At 39.0% G+C, this 21,087-nt stretch overlaps 1 protein-coding gene across 2 annotated transcripts in view; it reads left to right on the top strand.

The window, feature by feature from the left end:
- KCNQ1 (potassium voltage-gated channel subfamily Q member 1) overlaps window positions 1-20,369 on the top strand; it is a 38,225-nt gene extending 17,856 nt beyond the window's left edge. For both annotated transcript variants that reach the window (XM_053448905.1, XM_053448904.1), the window contains 15 exons: window positions 9,348-9,438; window positions 11,948-12,074; window positions 12,531-12,609; window positions 13,363-13,459; window positions 13,619-13,759; window positions 14,115-14,225; window positions 14,908-15,003; window positions 15,386-15,508; window positions 16,019-16,157; window positions 16,366-16,486; window positions 16,607-16,682; window positions 16,997-17,091; window positions 17,444-17,490; window positions 18,319-18,380; window positions 19,783-20,369. In XM_053448905.1, the coding sequence (XP_053304880.1) occupies window positions 9,348-9,438; window positions 11,948-12,074; window positions 12,531-12,609; window positions 13,363-13,459; window positions 13,619-13,759; window positions 14,115-14,225; window positions 14,908-15,003; window positions 15,386-15,508; window positions 16,019-16,157; window positions 16,366-16,486; window positions 16,607-16,682; window positions 16,997-17,091; window positions 17,444-17,490; window positions 18,319-18,380; window positions 19,783-19,980 (1,603 nt within the window). In that variant the 3' untranslated portion in view covers window positions 19,981-20,369. The remainder of the gene's footprint in view (window positions 1-9,347; window positions 9,439-11,947; window positions 12,075-12,530; window positions 12,610-13,362; window positions 13,460-13,618; window positions 13,760-14,114; window positions 14,226-14,907; window positions 15,004-15,385; window positions 15,509-16,018; window positions 16,158-16,365; window positions 16,487-16,606; window positions 16,683-16,996; window positions 17,092-17,443; window positions 17,491-18,318; window positions 18,381-19,782) is intronic.
- Window positions 20,370-21,087: the final 718 nt, after the last annotated feature.

The following is a 21,087-nucleotide window of genomic DNA, read 5'->3' on the forward strand; positions in this document are numbered from 1 at the left end:
AGATTTTGTTTTATTTTCTAGAATTCTCATTTCAAAATCAAAATCCCTCCTCATTCAGTTTCAGACGTTAAGCGGCCGTACTAGCCCGAGCTGAGGTCAGAAGCGCTGTATGTGAAGCCAGAGAATTATCGCAAATAAAGACGCGTTTTGACATTTTTACAATATTTGGCTTTAAAAAAAAAGCAGTTTGTAGCATAAATATCTCCAAGCGTGATTCGCACCTTGTGCCACTAATGATACAATCGGTGCTGTGTTTGGACTTTTCAAGAGGCTTGTAGGTTCTCAAACAGCAGAAGATCACGAGTAATCGCATGAAACATAGAAATAAATTAGAAAGAAACAATTTGCGCAAATTTTTGTTACAAATGTAATATTTTCCTTAGGGCGATATAACAGCATGATGGGAGTTCTACACTCGGGTGCTGCTCGGTGACATTCCTTCCACGGCTGAGTGGAAAACCACTTATTGTATTCATTAAATACGGTATCTGCTTATTACTGTCCTCTGAGCCACTTAGGGATAGATTTACTATGGTCAACCAGTTAGGTTACCGTTAAGAACCGAAGTTACCCAAGTATTTATTTCCATACTAAGATTTGCTGCTTTTTGTTTTCGTGATGGAAAAATAAGTCCTTTTTGAAGAGATGAGCATTTTCCCTTTTTATTTTATTTTTTTCTCTCTTTGTTAAGCAGTATGACGTGGATTGTTTAACATTTTTGTTTAAACCTCTAAAGCAGATTAAGCAGCGCGCAATTTACGTAATTCCATTCGGATCGCAATACGTCCGTTAGAATCACAAAGCTTTATTGTACACATCCATAAGAGCAGGAACAGAGAATCCGTGTGTTACGCGTTTCGCCCATATGGGCTTAATCATAGACAGACGATTCTCATATAGGGACCGGTATTTAAAACGGGGTTCAGCCAATCAGCATTGAACACCTCTAATAGACTTAATTATAAACACATGTAACAAATAAACACAAATATACTCGCAAAAGTAGATGGAAAAATAACTGAGCTTAAATTTCAGCAATACTGGTATATCCAGTGCGCTGCGTAGTCTGCTCTAGATGTTTCTTTTATTTAACATTCCATGTAAAGCCCTGTTAGAAAAACATAAACAGAACTAACTCCTTCTTTATACACGCGGAGCATCAGCACGAACCTTTGCTGACTGCACATTTTAGGCCGAAATGGCCCACTGTAGTAAGCTTGTATCCATTGCTGTGTAGCGATGTTAAAGTAGGACCCTTTGTAAAGCGCCGTAATGGATAGAACTATTTGGTGTTTTGGCGCTTCCTTTTTAATAAAAGAATGATTGAGACATTTTTGTCATTCCTTATCGCTTAAAAACGATTAAAACCCTCCTGTTTTTGACTATAGAAAACATAGGAGGTCATTTATGGGACACATGCTGGTGTAACGTTTTAATGGTGGCCTTATCACTATGGTAACCAATGGAATGTACTCGACGATTTGATTTTTCCAGTGGTTGCTGTGAAAATGAGACCACTTTGCACCAGAATTGACCTTATCCCATGAGGGTCCTTTTATTCGGTTTCTCCATCTTCTTCCTACAATCTGTGTAGATCACACAAGGATCAGGAAACGGGTCACTGCAGACCGGCGTTCCCAATCATGATCTCCAGTAAAACGTTCCACAACGCCTCGCTCGTTCTGCTTGGGTTAAGACTTACAAAGACATTGCTTTTTTGCAGTTTTGTGGCTTTGGGACCCATCGCATGTGCAGAAATGTGGTTTCTGTCTGGGTTTTTGGGCAGCTAATGATACTGGCCCCTGTGGTCATCAGTGGGCACTGTGTTTTGTCTGCCGCTTACGGGTTAGCTGGCAATATTCTTTGTAACCCAAAGGGGGTAAAACACCTTTTGATGTTTTGTTTGCAAAATCAAGACAGGAGATGGTTTTTGAACGGTTCCTCTAAATAATTGATTATTGAAACATGTTGTCAGCTGTTGCTGTTCTGTAGTTGCGTGACAATCATCTCTGTGATCTTTGTATGGATGAAATAAGTGCACACGGTTTGTAAAGTACTAATTATGTGCGTGCGCTTCTAGCTGCTGCCTTTGTTAGAGGACGGGGCAAACGTTAGAGGTAGTTGTGGTCTCTTTGTGCTTGCCACCGGCTTTCTGTGCCCTCACCATATCTAAAAAGTAGAATAAGGGGAACAAATTACCGTATTTCTGCTTTTCTGTTTACTTTTAATGTCCAATACATTTTGTGCTGTTCAGAGAAGGAACCTGTTAATCAAGTTTGATTTCTCTCATGTTCTCATGTTGGTAATAGTATGTGTTATATTAGGTGTGGCTTTTGTCGCTTGAATAGAATATATTCTAGTCTACTTGATGTGATTTAAAGTAAAAGTTCGGGTGTGAAATATAATGGTGGGTTTCGTGTTTCTCATTCATACTTCGTGTTTTTCCTTTGTTGCAAGAATTGGTAATAGTTTGCCCACAAACGGTCTAAATGTCTAAAAGAGCTGACATTCCAAAAATGGCAACATAAGAAACCCCACACATCTGAATAACTATTCTTAGGAAGACCCTTTATCAGCAAACTGTGTTTCCAAAGACCTGACCCTTACAGTATGTTGTCTCCAGAAGATCCCATTCCACTAAAGGATGCCTACTCTACAAGAACCTTTTCTACCAAAGGATTCCTTCTCCAGGAGATCCAGCTTCACCAATAAATGTCTTCTCCAGGAGACCCAGCTCCACCAAAAAATTCCTTCTCCAGAAGACCCAGCTCTCCAAAATAATGCCTTCTCCAGAAGACGCTTCACAGCAAACGAATGCCTTCTCCAGAAGACGCTTCACAGCAAAAGAATGCCATCTCAAAAAGAAACTGTACAAAAATTGATGGCATCGCTAGAAAATTGCACCACCAAACTGATGTTTTACTTAAGACCTACCATGCTAAACCATGCCATGACAACATCGTAATTAAACTGGGTTATTTGTTTTAGAAAAAAATAATTATTTTGGCTTAAATGTTTGGGTTTTTTTTTTTTTTGCACTTTTACAGCAGTTTACTAAATTCATCATTGACCGCGTGTGATTTCCGCACCAAAGACACTCATCAGAGAAGCCCTGTCTTTCGGCAAGTCCTTCCATAGATGTTACAGACACCTTCTAAATATGTTTGATCAAGTAGCTTCTTAATCTCAAGGGATTTGAACTGTTCTCGAAGAGTGAACATTTTATAATTCCTGCCATGTTATCTCTACGTTGTGGCATGCAGTTTTCTCGCACCAAGTGAGATAAATTGGAAATATTGTATAGCTATCTAAAGAATGCAAATGAAGGTAAAGAACTGATAAGTTGCTAGATGTTTGTTTATGGGAACAAAGCCTCCGGTGTAAATTTTCGCAAACTGGTTCATTTCATATGTAAATGTTTTTTTTTTCTGTAAAGTACATGTATATCTGAGTCAAAACCAAATACAACGTAGGTAAGGTACAGTCATTTGCTAAATGGGTTTATGGTTAGTTTATTCTGGTATTGAGGGCACAATCTTCCTTATCGCCTCCGTTGTTGACTTATGCGTCTTTGCCGTATCGGAAGTCATAGGATTTGTGCATACTTGGACTTGACATTGGTCGGCACAAAAGTTCACACTTGAAATCTGACTAAGAATACGTTGAAAGGGCATAAATTGTAAGAGAATCATCCATGTGATGTTTAATATGGTTGCTGTAAAATAAGTTTAAAAAAAAAAATAATAAAATGTGTGAAATCGTATTTAAATATTTATAGCAATAATGAGCTAATTGAACTTTATCTGCTGGTCTTAGAGCAAGGGCTTAATTCATTGTCTAAGAAACTTGGGATAGGGTTATCAAAATATCTAGCAAATTTAGGGTAATTTAATTAACAAGAAAAGGACAAAAATGTGAATTGCTTCTTACCAAATACCTGGAGTTACGGAGGTTTAGCAAGTACTTGTGTAAGCTTTGTCTCCGTTCCTTCTAGGCAAAGACCAGAGGCCTTAAACATAACCTGATGTTTCTCCACTTTATGATCATTTGCAGTATGATGGGGAAGCTAATAGAAAGTTGCTAAATTGTGGTGGGATTGGAAATCCCTGGGTCCATTGGCATGTTTAGTAAGTTAGCAGGTAATCATGGTAGTTGTAGCTCTCCAAGAGCTGGGTAGCCGTCACTTGGCCATTTGGGATGTAGTGCCATTTGCTCCAAAAAGACCAAATTCGATGATTATATTCCTTTCTTGCATTTCCCAGTGTCATAATTACACAAACGGTTACTTTGTCACTAAAAAGAAGTTACATCATGACCACTAATGACAAACTGGGATGTTTTACAAGGTTTATCTAAATTGGCATCTCATGTCCTGGTAGTTGTTACTGTTTTATTATTATAACTTTTTTTATTGTTATTTAATACATTTTGGAGATTTCCTGTACTGAAACCCACCTTATAAAAAAAATGAAAGATCTTTACATATATGATAAAATATCTGCTTTGATTGGTAAGTATATTGTTTGATATCTAGATGGCTTGTATGTTCGTATGGGTGAAAGTCTGCTGAATGGTTCTTAACCCTAGTTTTTCTTAGGATTAGGAAATAGGGTCACTTCTAGCTAAGTATCCTTCATCGCCTCCTTTTATAAAATGCGTTAAACCAATATTAGGGCTAAGAAAACATGTTGTTAGGTATGCTGTAGGTTTCACCAGGACAGGTAAAAAACAAAGATATTGATCTTTGGATTCCATAACTTCTGTAGTTGTTTAAATTAGATAATGCTGATTATTTTTTTTTTATGACATTCACTATTCTGACTTAAGGTGGTTCAAAGCTCTGTAACTTTTTTTAAGCTTGTACATATACTATTTCATCCTACTGGGTATATTTCTAAAACGTATTACTTGCTACAAGTATCGATCAGCCTGCCTTTAATATTTTAGATAGATCTTATTTACAAAGGGCAAAGTTGGTCGAAAAACAAAACAAAGATAAGGCTTTGAGTGTTCTCCAAAGCAGGGCCGGACTGGCAAAGACGAGGTGGCCCTGGCATTTTAAGGCTGGCGTCCGCCTGACCGTTCTTTTTGCTCATGTAGGATGCAGCCGCTGGCCTTGTGCTGCAGCACCCGATCTGCCATTGGAGATTGACTGAGTTTGTGGCACTATAGTCCACCGTGCATGTGCCCAGTGTGCCAGATGGCCAATCCGAGCCTGTATACCGCTTTGAGTAATCTTTTTGGCTAAACTCGCCACCATGACATACTCATCTCCAAAATCTCACTCCCACTTTATATCTTTCTTACTGCATCCACTAACCATGAAGTGGAACTTCCCAAGGTAGGCTACTGGGTGCTCTCCTTCTTCTGATGGTGTGGCTTCATGAGGGGGCCAGAGCTATTCAAAAATTGACACATGGCTAGCCCTAGACATCCTTAAGAAGACACGGAGTAGAAGATGCAATGGGGGGGGGTGACCAAATGCCCAGAGACCCAGGAAAGCAGCGCTTCACCAGGAGACTCTGGGTCAAACTCCCAGTTCCCACTAGTTGCTTTCTCTTCAAGGTCCCATAAACATTAGCAGATCAAACCCTCAGAGCTTAGTGAATCTAATCTATAATTTTTTTTCCCCCCTTCACTTTTACCGAGTGAAACGCAGTTAATAGCTACAAAATTGCATATTTATGAGCTGTGTTGAAAGCAGCTGATGAAGGAACATTTCTTGCAATTATTTCGATCATCAAATATATCATTAAGTAATATAAATACAGATTTATTCAGAGCTAATGAACCCTTTGGCATATGGAAGATTCTAATGAAAAGAGTTGCCAGAACATCAGGAATAATGATACGCTCATCTGCTTGATTTAAATAAATAAATTAATATTTTGCTTAAATGAGCAATAACATTGGCTTTAGCTGTGGGTGAGAATATCATTGACTTGGGACGCGACTCGGTCATTGTACACTCCCTGTGATGTCATCAGATCGGAGTTTACAGACATTCGTCATCCAGCCCTCTTTGGCATTAGTAATAATAATTTCAATGTGCAACAAGGGTTAGAATAGCAGAATATTGGGCTTTGTTATCAGTCGCAAACAAATTAATTTTAATAATCCGACATTGTTTGCAAAGCTCATGACGGTATTTTTTTTTTTTTTTTTCAAGAATAAGCCGAAGGATTCTGAACCGGGAATATATTTGCGTTAGCTGCTCGAGCTGCGTTCCAAATAATGCAGAAATACCAGGAAAATACATTTTTCAACATTAGGCGTGTTTTATAATTAAATAAAAGGAAACTTGATTGTTTAAAATCTGATTTTTAAGCAGAAGATTAGGAATTTATTAAGGCATGACATACCAGTTTATACAAATAAAAGCATTCTTAGATTTAGAGGCGTGTAATTTTGTTTGTAATGCCTGAATCTGAACAAAGAAAAATAACCAGAAAATAAAGCTATATGAGAAAAAAATAAAAATAATAAACATATATAAATATATATTCATATATAGATAAGCCTATTATTTCTAAAACCTAAGGCATATAAAAAGGTCATTTGTACAAATTTAAGAGTCCGCCAAAGCATGTCATTGGCCCATTTAGGTTCTAGGTTCCAGAGTTAATATGTCAACTTAATCCTAGCGTAGTCGTATATTGAGCCATTGGTTCACTGCGAAATCAATGCTGTTTCAGGGTTAAACTGTGTTTTTAGGAGCATAGGTTTTTCTTAACTATATTAATGGAACATTTTTAATGGTCACTGTTGACATAGATATGTCAGATGACTTGGAAATCATGAGCGTAAAGCAACTTGACAAAAAAGCATTGTTTGGGATAGACGGGCAATTACAGGTAGAGACCAGGTATTGGGAAATGAATGGCTACATTGTTGGGAGTACCTGCCGCACATACACAATCTAGTGACCTTATACGATTCAAGGGTGAAATAGAGTATAGAAAAGTGTAAGCTTCTAAGAACAGAGCCTTCTTTTCCTTCTGTACCAGTAACAATTTTCTTTCTATTTTTCTGTACCAATTTAGTATCACTATGTAATCTGAGCGTGCTCTATAAATAAGTATAAATATATATATATATTTATATATATATATATAATCTGTAATAAATATGGAGGGACTGGAACCCACTGGAAAACACGTACTGAAGAAAGCTGGTTCTGGTAAGAAGGTGATCTGAAGAGCGGTCACTGGGAGTAGATGGCTTTGGTACCATGCATCATTAACATAAGGACAAGCGGATCAAGAGACTGAGACAAGGACACTCGAACGAGCCAGGTCTGGTACTGTCAGTCATGAACATCTGGATAACCCAAATCAGGAGACTGAGGCAAGGTTGCTGGAACAAGCCGGGTCTTGTACCGTGAATGATACAGGAGACTACAGGTTCTGCCACCACCTTTACACCACCCAAGGGCAGACAAAAAATGTAGGCCCGGTGTTTAAATAGCACATTCCCAGGAGGAAAAAAAAGGTCATCTAAGGTCAAAGACGTCATGTGCATACGTGCCTTACCTTCTCGCGAGTTTGCGGGATGCCGCACGGTCAAGCGGACACGCACCACAAGCAAGGCCTAGAATCGGCCTACTCGCCAACTAAAGAGCATGGGGCGGCGGAGAAGGCAACGGTTGTTGCAGAACTCTCCCAAGAACAGATAAAGCGTTGTATCCAATCTGGAATTTGTTTTGATGGAGTATATAATAGATGAGTGGTTGCTGCATGTTTAGGGACCTCTTCTCCATCGTAGCTGACTTCAGGAGGCTCAAGGTCAGTAATGAATGCAACGTATCTAAATCAGAACATAATTATAACTTTCTGACTATTATTGTTGTTTCTTTTTTTCCCCCTCTGTAATAAGGAAATGTAGGCCTGGGAACGTGAAGCAGATCCAACAGAAAATTACAAAATGCCAACGGAGACAAAGCTTTGCCAAAACAAACACCCTATAGCATTAGATGTTTGTTTTTTGGGTTAAGACGGACCCACGTGCAGGCAATTCTTTGTGTGCTGAACGTTACTTTTATCTTGTGTAGATGCTGCTCAGACTGGCTCGGTTTTCTGTCTCTTTGACTCCGTTTTCTGTTGACTTTCCCACCTTCTCTTGACTGAGAAAAAGGGTCTACCTAGAAATCGGTCCCCAACGCTGATGAAAAGTCTGTTCTATGAGATGTTTTAGTCGTTGGGACCTCCTTTTGTAAGGTTTTCTTGCGGAGCGTAAACGAAGGAAGAGTTTGATAAACCAGCCGCAGCTAAAAACGTCCTTTATCATTGTCGGATGACTCGATTTATGTTGAGGCGTGCGATGTACGTTAATGACATTGAGTACCCATTATGTTCTCAGAAATAGATGAGGTGTCCCTTCAACACCAGCTCATAACACTAGACTATCCTGGTTACTTCACTGGCGCAATATTCGGCTCATCTGTGTTCTATTGTCTCATCACTCAGTAAACGAAATGTGTTTTATAAGACAACCAAAACACACATGACACACTTTCAAAGCAACTAGCCGAACGTGGACCTCATAAGGCCGCAAATGCAAATGAAATCATGAAAGCGAGAACATTCCGACATTATATTTACTTTTAAAGCACTTACAGACAATATACGCCCGACTTGAGTTATAAATGAGAGCTTCTACAAACAAGAGCAACAAACTTTCTATCCTGAATGTTTAACAAATTTATTAAAGGTTATTCTAGGTCTCGCATCACTTTCTCTTTACTAATTCTACGTCATGAGGTCATCACCAGCCTTACTCTGTGCAGTCTATATTAACTCTCTACGTTATTTCGTTAAGATCTGTTTATCCTTTAGTATTAGCTATGGATATTACCGCTTAGTTCTGGTATTTTTATGTGAATTTAGGCAATTAACCCCTTAAGGACAATGGGCGGTCCCTAAACCCATTGAAAACAATGCATTTTGAGCCCGTACATGTACGGGCTTTGTCATTAAGGGGTTCCAGGCATAAGTTATTGTAACAGTAGAAAATTCTTACTCGATCGCAGTTGAAAGGGAGTTATTTTAGACATTATTGCATGTAGTGACCGTTTTCGGACATAAATATGACGTGAAATACCAGTGTTTGGTCATTGGTGTTTATGATACATGTACACTGCCTTTCAAAAGTTTGGGGTCACTTACAGTAGATATTTCCATGCTTTCCATAAAAACTGCTAACATAATAGCAAAAGGGCTTTCCACAGATCGATTAGCATTTTAAATTTAAGCATACACGTAAATCCGCGTTTGTGTGTTTTTTCTCTCTGCTTATCGGTGGACTTGAGTTATATAAAACTAACCTTTTTGAAATTCTCTTTTTTTCAGGTTTCTTATAGTGTTAATATGCCTCATATTCAGTGTGCTTTCAACGATACAGCAATACTCGAACCTGGCCACAGAAACTCTCTTCTGGATGGTAAGTTCGTGATATAAAGGTGCAGTTTTATTGTAGAATTGCTATTTCTTGCACTGTAAGATGTATGGTTTAAGACAAGCTAGGGTTAATGTCGCATTTATCATTAATAAATAGTTATTTAGATTCCCTTCCTTTGTCCAAGTACATATTACGTTGGTCCCTCCATTGTTCATGTGAAGCAACACATTTCAGCCTGGTCTGCCCCATAAGCCTTGCTTAATAGAGATCCAACTCAAGCCACGATGTGCCTTTGGACAGTAAGTGTCCATGTCGTCTATATTGGTGGACCATCCTAGATGGACCAACTACAGAGACAGTCATCAGATAATGTTAATGTATCATGTTTTTCTTATTTAGAGTTGTGGCTATAGGAATGAAATGGGGGGCTTCACCTTATCATGCAGTGGGCTAGCCTTGCCTTCGATACGCCATACCACCCTCGTTTTAGGAGGGACAGTTTGTCTTTTGGGGGCGCAGATGCCCCCAAAAGATCCTCCTTTTTTCCTTGTGCTTTTATTTTCTACTGATATAACATTTTGATCATTCAGTGGTCTTTTATTCTTTGAAGGGTCAGCCTTGGATCCATAATGTTAAAGTTCTAATTATGATGATTTTAGGGAGAAAAAAAAGTTACTTTTAAAAGCTCAATGACTACCGGTAACTTTTGTTTCATAAAAGTTAATATTCATTCTATTGTTAAATTAGCAACCTCAAGATAACTGAGGATTTAAAAAAAATTTAACCCTTCGCTCTGCCCAATGTAATATTTAATTGTGGATGTTTTAGGTATAGTTTCTAATGAATAAAGTTTATTTCCTTTTTATCTTAGTCACTTCTTCACGTCTTCTCTCTCCTTTAGCTGGGGGGGGAATCGTTACTTACTTGAAAACCCCAAGTACGGTATCTTAAACCATTTGTTTAATTGTGTGAGGCTTCAAAGTATATGCATGAACGTGTTATGGGTATGGGGTTTTTAAATATACATTAATAGCAGGACTTTAAGAAGCAGTAGTTTAGAAATACTAACAAAGTACATTAAAAGGGCAGCGAACACGTGTTTTTAATTTTACGCCTCCGTCCCTGGAATATCTCCTAAAATGGTCATATAGTACGGTAAATCAACAACAAGGACGATAAATCAACAACAAGGACAAATATATCACAAATCTGTAAAGTGAACACCCATACTTTACCCATACCATGTTAAATACCATTATTATATTGCAACGGGATAAGGGCCGCAGTCATTTCAATGAGAATATACTGTTTGTTTTTTTTCTTTTGGGGTCTTTAATTTGTGAAGGTGACTGCAAGGATACTGTTGGCATTTGGGAAAAATAAAGCAGGTCTGTTTAGGGATTCATTACTTTTTTTCATACAAGGCTATAAATAATAGAATAAACATTAATGTTTTAGAGCTTCTTGATCCAAGGAGAAATCTGATTGCCTTTTGGATTCAAGAACAAATTTTCCCCCTAAGTGGCGAAATTCAAAAAACTAATTTAATTAAGGGGAAGTTGCCTTATTTTGGATCAAAAGCACCCACCTTGGAAGCAAATGGTCCTCTTATTTCATAAAGGAAATCATGATTTATGGAATATTTGCTTTTATACCGCAGATCCCTATTACAATAACTTTGCGTTCTTCTTTTTTTTACTTTGAAAGAATGTGAGAACTTTTAAAACTGAAACATTGTTTTCTGAAGCAGGGATGTTGTGCAATATACATACGCCAAGGGCACCTCTAGCTCCCCTTATCTTTAAAATAGAATGAATGTAAAAATATACTTTTTGGTCTTTTCCTAAATTTGGCACGGTATTGAATTTAGCAACCTGGTTGAGAATTCCCTTACCTGTTTGATTGACAGGTCTGAAGCTCGCCTTATAGAGGGTGTCCAGTGTCCTATGCTGTAGAATAATTTACAGTAGATCGAGGTTTCCATTTGTGTAATATATGAAGAATTGTAAAATATTTTGTAGCTTTTTTTATCTTCTTATTGGATTGAAAGATAATTAGATATATAATATAATTAGTATAATATATAATTTTATAATATATTTATATATATATATATATATATATATATATAAACTTGTGTATGTGTGTGAGCATGGATGTGTACATGTGTATTAGTGAGTTTGAGTAAGTGTATGTAATTTGTGTGTGTTTACATATGTGTATGTTGAAAGGGGCAAAGAAGGCACAGACAAGCTGTTTGAGGACAATGATGGTACATATAAGCTGTTTGTGCCATCTTTCCCCCAGCTTGTCAGTGCCCCCAAACAGGCTGTTTGGGGATTAGCACAGCTCTGATAAGCTAATTTTTTTTTTTTTGCTTTTTATGGTCTTTTAGCCGATTCATATTCAGTATTTTATACTAGTCCTTAAAGAGGCCAGAAGAAAATATCTACTATAAAGCTAAAAATCTGATCCGCAAAACTTTACGTTTCTCTGTAGGCGCAAGAAAAGATTTTTCACGTTTTGAGAAACATATTTATTCACCCCACAGGAAATCGTACTTGTGGTATTCTTTGGAGCAGAGTATGTGGTCCGTCTGTGGTCTGCCGGATGTCGAAGCAAATATGTTGGAGTATGGGGAAGGCTGCGGTTTGCTAGGAAGCCTATTTCTATAATAGGTAAGAGTGGCCTGTGCACAAACGCTACACCAATGCCAAAAAAAACGCATTTTTTCTTATTTTATCCAAATACTCAAATTTCGTTAAAGGTGATGTTGAAAGGTTGTTTCTCAATGTTCCTTATACTGATTGACAACTGCCGTTCCCTTAGTGCTCTCAGGAGTGTTTTCTATGTGAAGCAAGCTCGGGTCTACCTCTGTTTAGCTATTTACTATCCTGTCGTTGGCTGGGACAGCTGTCGGCAGTTATATAGCTCCATCAAATTCCATAGCGCTGTACAACGGGTAAATGGCATATAACAAGCAGTATAATATAACAATTCGTCTTACAGAAACAAGGGTTAAGGAGGGCTCAAACGAGTTCACAATCTTACAATTTTTTCTTTGAAGAACCTAGTTTGTTGCTTGTGCTGAATTAATACATTTATTTATTTAATAAAACATATTTTTCTTCCAGATTTGATAGTAGTCGTTGCTTCAGTCATAGTTCTTTGTGTTGGATCCAATGGCCAAGTTTTTGCAACATCTGCCATAAGGTAATGTTTCCCTTAAATGCTCAATGTAATAGTCCCTGGCTCAAGACTTTTATGAGCAAAGCAACTTCCAAACCCATAATAAAGTCAAAACCACTGGAAGGATTATAGGGGTGCTACATCAAGTGCTATGAACCAAGGGGCACCCCCTCCCCCATGCGCAAGACAAATTAGAAACAAAACTTAGCTATATGACAACTTTGAGAAGATCGGATCTTCTAGGTCCCCCTCCAAAGAAAGAGGAGGCCCACTGAAGTCTTCAAGGGTGGTGGACAAAAGACTCAACCCCCCCCACACCAAAGTCAAGTCTTAAGGGACCCAGCTCCACTGTGGCGTTTTCAACAAGAACCAGAAAAAACTGTGATCAAAAATCAACACCATGTGTGCCCCCAAAAGTGAAGTGATTTTCAGCTTGTTCAGACCCTAGCCCATGGCTGGTGTTATACAAATTTTGATCTTCTTTCTCCACCAGCTAAAGGCCAGGGCATAGTTACGTCCCATGTCAGTGGAGTTCCCCCGCACACCACATAAACGGGTCCATGATACCCCGATACCAGGGGGCATCAAAAACCACATCCCGGGCTTTGTGAGCCTGCTCGACCAAGCTTTACCTCTTCCCTTTAGCCAAAAGGTCCAGAACTTACTTATAGAGTGAGAGGTTTTAGGAGTTTGTAAATTGACAATTGAACCTTACCCTCAACAGAGAAATAAATTACATGGACTACGTGTTTTACATGTAATGTTGTTCTTCTCTAGGGGAATCCGTTTTCTTCAGATATTACGGATGCTACATGTTGACCGTCAAGGTGGCACTTGGAGACTTCTGGGATCAGTGGTGTTTATTCACAGACAAGTATGTTGACACCATGGGATAACATCAAGCTTCCTTTATTACTCTTGTGTAATAGACTGTTTGTATAACCACGACGCCTTGCTTTTGACAGTATTATTATTTGTTACGGTTCGTTAGTATTTCTGTACCTAAAGGTTGGCGAAATTCTTCTCTTTATAGGAACTCATTACAACCCTTTACATCGGGTTCCTGGGGCTGATCTTCTCTTCTTATTTTGTGTATTTGGCTGAAAAAGAAGCAGTTGACGATTCAGGGCAGTATCAGTTCGGAAGCTACGCAGATGCCCTTTGGTGGGGAGTAGTAAGTACATTCAGCATGAAATATAAATGGTTACATAATAAGAACTTAAATGGAATTCAGTTTATGGATTCATCTGAAGGTAGTTATGTCTGCCTGATGATTTTTGATATGATAAATGTAAAATAAATATGAAAATAACAAAAGATTGAAGGGGTAGATGAAGCGGCCAAGCAAGCCGCCAGGCCCAGAGGATTAGTAAAGGTCTCTTGGATATGCAAGGCGCCAAACATGAAAGGGAAAGAGGTATTTTAGGTGTTGGGTTCAAGGCTACGCTGAATTCTTTTATGGAATCTCCAGGTGTTTCCTCTCTGTATCTGCTTCTATAACATCTATATCTCTGTTATGTTTTCTTTAGGTCACAGTTACAACCATCGGTTATGGAGACAAGGTTCCTCAGACCTGGATCGGAAAAACTATCGCCTCTTGCTTTTCGGTGTTCGCAATTTCATTTTTCGCTTTACCGGCGGTAAGCTCCCTACTTACGTATGCAAAAACTACAGATATCGCCTAAGGTGGCCAATACGTCAACTTGTAAATGTCTCAAATGGCTCATTTCGGGAATAGGAAATGGGTTGACTAAAAAAAAAATATAAAAAACCATTCTGGTATAAAGTGGAGAAAAAGGAAACATTTGTGGTCTTTGCTGCAGAATTACTCTTTATATATAACTTCCAAGGTCTCTTTAAATTATATTTATTTTAGGGAAGTATATTTATGTTTCTTAAGCCTGTTTTTTCATGTACTAATTCTACATGATTGGAAATATTTACAAATGTCATCATCGTTTCTGAAATTAAAACTGGCCTCCAAAAAAATGGATTTCCAAATTTTAACAGTTCTATACAATTTAGAACAGAATATTTTTTTTTACAATTGTCTGAATTAGGCAACTTTTTTAATTTTTGTTTTAATAATGTTTCACTCTTTCTAAAGAAGAAATATAAAATGAAGAAAAATGTAACAGTTACAAAAAAAACATCAAAAAGCAATCTGATTATTATTGTGACCCCCCTTAAAAGATTAGCATAATATTTTTATTTGTTTTTGAACAAAAAACTACTTGGCTATAATTACCTGTTGAATACAAAGAATGGCATCATTTTTACCTGATTTGAAGCATTTGTTCCACGTTCTTATATTATCTCCAGGGGATCCTAGGCTCAGGATTTGCCCTGAAAGTGCAACAAAAACAGAGACAGAAACATTTTAACCGACAGATACCAGCCGCAGCATCGCTAATTCAGGTAACGGCCTTTACACCAAGACAACTCTCCTCAGTGGTGGGGATGCATTTTATATAATATTTAAGTGTAAATATACATGACAAGATGTTTCACTTCTCCGTATATAACCTCTGGTTCCTGGTATGTGGTGGGAATGTGGTTAAAAATATGACACCGCTCGGGGTGGTTGATCTAGTTCACATCAAGGTTAATTGCCCCAACAGTTGTGGTGAGTTCCCACAGTTCAAGCTCCAGGACTTGGGTTTCTGACCCGGGAAAGCTTTGTTCAATGTGAATGAATCCATCCTGTAATGGATTTTAGCCGTAGAGTTAAAACGTTTCGATCGTAAGAGTCGATGCTCAGACTTGTAACAGATGAACGCCGTTGCTTCCCTTGTTCCAGACAGCGTGGAGGTGCTATGCAGCTGAAAATCCAGATTCTGCAACGTGGAAGATCTACATCCGGAAACAACCACGGAACCACCAGTTCATGTCGCCAAGCCCAAAGCCCAAGAAAACCGTCATGGTATTTCTCTTTTGCTATTCTGTATTTTTCTGATTGTCCTCGTGTTTCTTTGCCATTTACCTGAATTTGACACATTGTCACTAAATGCAACATTAGAAACATCACTTGTTGCCAGCTAAGTGTCCACCTTTCAATAAAACCCTTCCCTGAAAAACAAAGCATGCCAAGGTTTATTTGCTTAGCTTACTACAGATTAGTTTTTTTGGTGGAACAGCACCTTTAATAGTGTTGTGCCAGAGGGAACTGTATTGTAAAACTATTCTCACGAGATCTAAAGAACCCAAAGTGCAGCTTCCATTAATCTGAACCACATAAGGTGCTAGCGATCTACGTCGCCTTGTGATCGATGCTTCCTAGCGCTCAACCATCGATCTGCTTCATATGGAGTTCATTTTCTCTTTTTACATATTAAATCGGCACAAAATATTATTTCATGTGTCCCCCCTTTTAAAAAGGGCATTTGTACACTCTCTACCTTTTTTTTCTTTTGAAATATTTTCTTCGTTTCAGGTTAAGAGGAAGAAACTGCGCACAGAAAGAGAAGAAGGCTCTACAGAGAAGATGTTAAATGTTCCACATATCACTTATGACCATGTTGCGGAGGACAAAAAGAGCGACAACTACTCTGTGGAAGCATATGAAAACACAGGTAATTCATCATGTGACAAATTGCATGCAGTTCTATCCTTTCTACATCACCTGGGTGGCAAACTTAGAGACAATGGAGGTTACAATGTACACATTTATCTCATATATGATTTAGTAAAACACCGTCTAGCCATCTCTAGAAACTCAAAGCCAGTTGACTGTAAGCATCAAAGTCGGACAGTCTCTTTACCAATATGTTTTTTTAACAGTGAAAAAATCCTTTGGGCTGTTAGATGTCAGTTCTGCGCCTTTTATCAGGACAAACAGCTTTACGGAGGATCTGGACATGGAAGGAGACACGCTACTCACCCCGATAACCCATATCTCAGAGTAAGTCTCTCTACCCGTTGGATACCCCTGCTCTGGAACACTCTTCCGACTGCACTCCGTTTGTGATCGCGTCCATTTAAGAGGCTTCTATCCTGAGAGTTTTTTTGTGTGTTTTTGCAGACTTCGGGAACATCACAGAGCAGCAATAAAAGTAATTCGACGGATGCAGTACTTTGTGGCAAAAAAGAAATTTCAGGTGTGTTTAGCATATTAAATATTTTGTATTGTAGGAATCGTACCATGAAGAAATTTACAACCGTCTAAGCCTTGATGCATAGGAAAAAAAGACAATCGAGGGAACCTGCGCTTCCCCACTGGGGAAATATGTCATTTAGATGTGTTGGATACCTCCCAAGTGTCCCGTCTTCCCTTAACAGACTATTGTTACTTCTTATAATTAGAGTAGTTGTATTGGGACATATATATATATATATATATATATATAAATATAAAAGCTTGTTTGAAAGATCAGCTGTGACTTCTCCTTATTTTTATTTTGTGTACACACAGCAAGCGAGGAAACCGTATGATGTGCGGGATGTTATTGAACAATATTCTCAAGGTCACCTTAACCTGATGGTCCGAATTAAGGAGCTGCAGAGAAGGTTGTGGACAACGTATCCGTTTATATTTTTCCGGGCACTGCATTGTACAATGAATGTAGTTTAAATTTCAAATTTAAAAAGGATCACCAAACCCATCCTTCGTAAAAATAATTTACGCTGGTCTTCAAGCTTAATGTTGCCCTTAATGATCTCCATAAAGTCCCTCAACCTCCCTGTAAAGCTATTGTGAAACCTGTGGGTGTTGTTATATTGTTGGGTTGGCAGCATCCAGCTCTTGCCGGTTCCTAATAAATGTATCACTTAAATACATATAATAATGCAGTTTGATGACATTGCTCTTTCATATTCTGTCCACTCGAAACTTGTTAAAAATATTTCTTTTAATTTCCAGATTGGACCAGTCGTTGGGGAAGCCGTCTCTCTTCCTTTCTGTATCAGGTAAATAATGAAGAGTTCGGGATGTATTTTAAGGGACACTCCTCTGTGTTCTCTATTTGATGTAACTTACTCGCTTAGTCAAATAATATATTTCATAGTTTGTCATTTAAAAGTATATATTTTTTTCTTGTCAATAGTCATACAGCCGCTTCAAGGTTCATTTACTGTACTAAGCTAATTGTTGCAGAGAACTAAGAATAAGCTGGAATTGTGTCTTTGTTTTCCTTTTTACCTGCTTCTGGGCCAACGCCAGCTTAAACCATTTCCGAATTTGTTATATCTGTTTTTCCAACCTCCGCTGCTTACGAGGTGCTAATTGTCAGAAAACTGAGTAGCCTGCCCAATTATTGACATGGGGTGGTTACTTGGCGTTGATTCCTGTGAAGGGAAATGCTTTTCCGTAGGGTGCAAGGAGAGATGCAGGGGTTGGAAATAGAAATTCCCAGCAGCTGTGGCAGTAGCGCCAACCATATGTCCCATTCCCAATTACTTGCACCCATGCGGAGCAGCAGCACTAGATCCCCCGGAGCATCAGCTATTTGACTATTTCAAAGGTGCTACTCTGACCTGGGGAGCTTGGGTGGTACTCGTGCCCACCCAAGCTCCCCAGGTCAGAGTAGCACCTTTGAAATAGTCAAAGCCTACCAAGAAGAACTGCTACTACCGCTTACTATTGACCATTTTAGTTATTGGGGCCAGAATGCTGATGATCCTATGGTGCTAAAATCAAAGTCTGAATCTCTTCCTAAACCTTGATGGTTCCTAAAAGCAACCTCCCCCTTTGGAAATGCCACTTGACTCAAACTCCTTTTTCCTCTTTCTGTCTAGATAAAGTGAAAGATCGTGGGAACAACACTATTGGTTCCAGGTTAAACCGCGTGGAAGATAAGGTAACGGATCTATCAGCAATGCTTAAATTATGTCTGCTGGAAACTGTTTATATCATTTTACATCTATATAGAAATGCTTATATATATTATATATAATATATATATATTATATATATATATATATATATATATATATATATATATATATATATATATATATATATATATATATATATATATATATATATATATATATATATATATATATATATATATAATATATATATATATAATACTGTATTATTTCTTAGGCTGTGAAAGTGACTAAATGATCGTCTCCAATAAAACAAGGACACAGCAGGAATAGAGTAGATTGCGTTGGAAATAATTAATACTTTTCTATTTATTGGCTTTTGGTGTCTATTTAAATTGCAGTAAAGCAGATTACTTAGGGTGCGCCTCATTGTGTTCCCCTGCAATTAGGTGTGATGTAAAATTAAATCAATGAGGAGGAATACAAGAAATCTCACCTTAACTTACCAAACGTTCGGCATAGGAACACATTTTTAGAGTAGGAAAATAAAGATGAGATCCAGGGGCGTAACTAGAAACCTCAGGGCCCCGGTGCGAGAATCTGTTAAGGGCCCCCCCACCCATCTATCCCTTTCTCACGATCTACTCTCTCCCTCCCTACCCCCCCTTTCTCACGATCTACCCACCCACTCCCTCCCTAACCCCCCTTTCTCATGATCTACCCACTCCCTCCCTACCCCCCTTCTCACGATCTACCCCCCCTTTCTCACGATCTACCCACTCCCTCCCTACCCCTCTTTCTCACGATCTACCCACTCCCTCCCTAACCCCCCTTTCTCACGATCTACCCACTCCCTCCCTACCCCCCTTCTCACGATCTACCCACTCCCTCCTCCCTTCTCACGATCTACCCACTCCCTCCCCCCCTTCTCACGATCTACCCACTCCCTCCCTACCCCCCTTTGTAGGTCACTTACCGTCAACTCCTGTGTTGGGAGCGTGAGGCGTTTGTCTCAGGTGCTGGCGCTTCACTGCTGAGCGCCAGCACCCGAGACAAACGCCTCACGCTCCAAAAACTGCACTCTGGGCAGCGCTGTTTTGGATGCAGGCAGCGGCGGCAGCGGCGACGGCGGCAGCAGCGGCGGGGAGCGGAGGCATCCTGGATTTCTGTCAGTCAGGGGGGCCCAAGAGTTGCCGAGCGGTCGTTTTCAGCAACCGCTGGGCACCCCTTGGGCCCCCCTGACTGGCAGAACTCCAGGGCCCGGTCGCAGTCGCGACCCCGGTTGTTCCGCCACTGATGAGATCCTCACAAGGAGTTCCTACACTTTAATTGTTAAAATGTGTCATTTATGTCTTTTTTTTTTTTTGTCTTTTCGTACTGTTTAGTTTTGCAGTCACATTGACGTATAATGATTTTTTTTTTGTATAGGTAACACAGATGGATCATAAGTTGAATCTCATCACCGACATGCTTCACCATCTAGTTTCCAACCAACAATCCGGTCAAACGAGCAGGTCGCCTCATCGAAGCAGCTCCATGGACTCTGAACACCACCTCTGCCATAACGCCCTTCCTACGTACGAACAGCTTACCGTGCCGAGACGGAATCAGGACAATACATCCTGATGAAGATCCAGTCTGCTGCTGCTACCCATAAACAGACTTTGACATTTATTACAATGGACCCAGGTCAACTACTGCGTTCAAACCAAAAGTTACTGATTTTGTGAATGTATTTTAACAATGCAGAAGACCACCGACGAATGTTCCATGTAGACTGAACATCTAACTGTTCCCTTCCTGATCATGGTTGGTGGCTCCTCTGGAAATCCTGACAAAGGGAAGCGGTTGATATGGCGAAACTGGAGAAAGTTTTAACTTCCACCCATCCGGTGATCTGACCTGTAACGCGACATGGGGGGGAAAATACTCATTGTGTGGTGGGATCAACTAAAAGCGGGCATGTTTAAACTCCAGCAGACGTCGGCTACTCTTCATAAAAGAAATTCCTAAAAGATCTAGGGTTTTATTCTATTTTTTTTTATTTTATATGAAAGTAGAGGACGGTTTTAGTAAATGAGCAGTTCTGGCGTTTTCATATAATTTGTAGATTATTTCTTTCTCTTGTAAAATCGTAGACAAGTCTCAAAGATGCTATCGTAAACGGTGATTAAAACGGGTTAGGTAGCTGCTTCCGTGTCCATATAAACCGCATAAAATGGATCGATTTGATCTCGCGATTCCGTTTTGGGCTAGGAAGGATGTGGTTTAAAGCGTTCTAACGTGCAGCTGAAATTAACAGGGTTTCTGAATTGAAGGCCAAATTTCAGTGCCAAAAAATAGTTCTTTAATACAAAAATCACACGTAGGTATTTGATTAAAAAAGTATATAGGTGGATGTTAAAGTAATGGCCGGTATTCTCCTGATAAGAGTACTCAGACCAAAATAACTGGATATTATTATGGAACCTTGGTATTGGGGGTTTTTTTCTCCAAAATGTCGGGTTTTTTTGTTTTTTTTATTTTTAGTAAAACCTGTGAAAATAAGATCCGGGTAGATCTTGCCTGATCGATACACTGGAGGAGTTTGGCAGATTTCTCAGGTCCTAAAAATCACAAAATCTGTGCCTTTCTCACGTAATGTGGTGTAAACGGGTCCTGGACGGAAACGGACAGATTAGCAACTTTCTTGGCAATAGTTAAATTCTTAAATATTATTTTGTCTCACGGCAG

This window comes from Spea bombifrons, chromosome 10 (genome assembly GCF_027358695.1).
Source record: "Spea bombifrons isolate aSpeBom1 chromosome 10, aSpeBom1.2.pri, whole genome shotgun sequence".
NCBI classification, from domain to species: Eukaryota; Metazoa; Chordata; class Amphibia; order Anura; family Pelobatidae; genus Spea; species Spea bombifrons.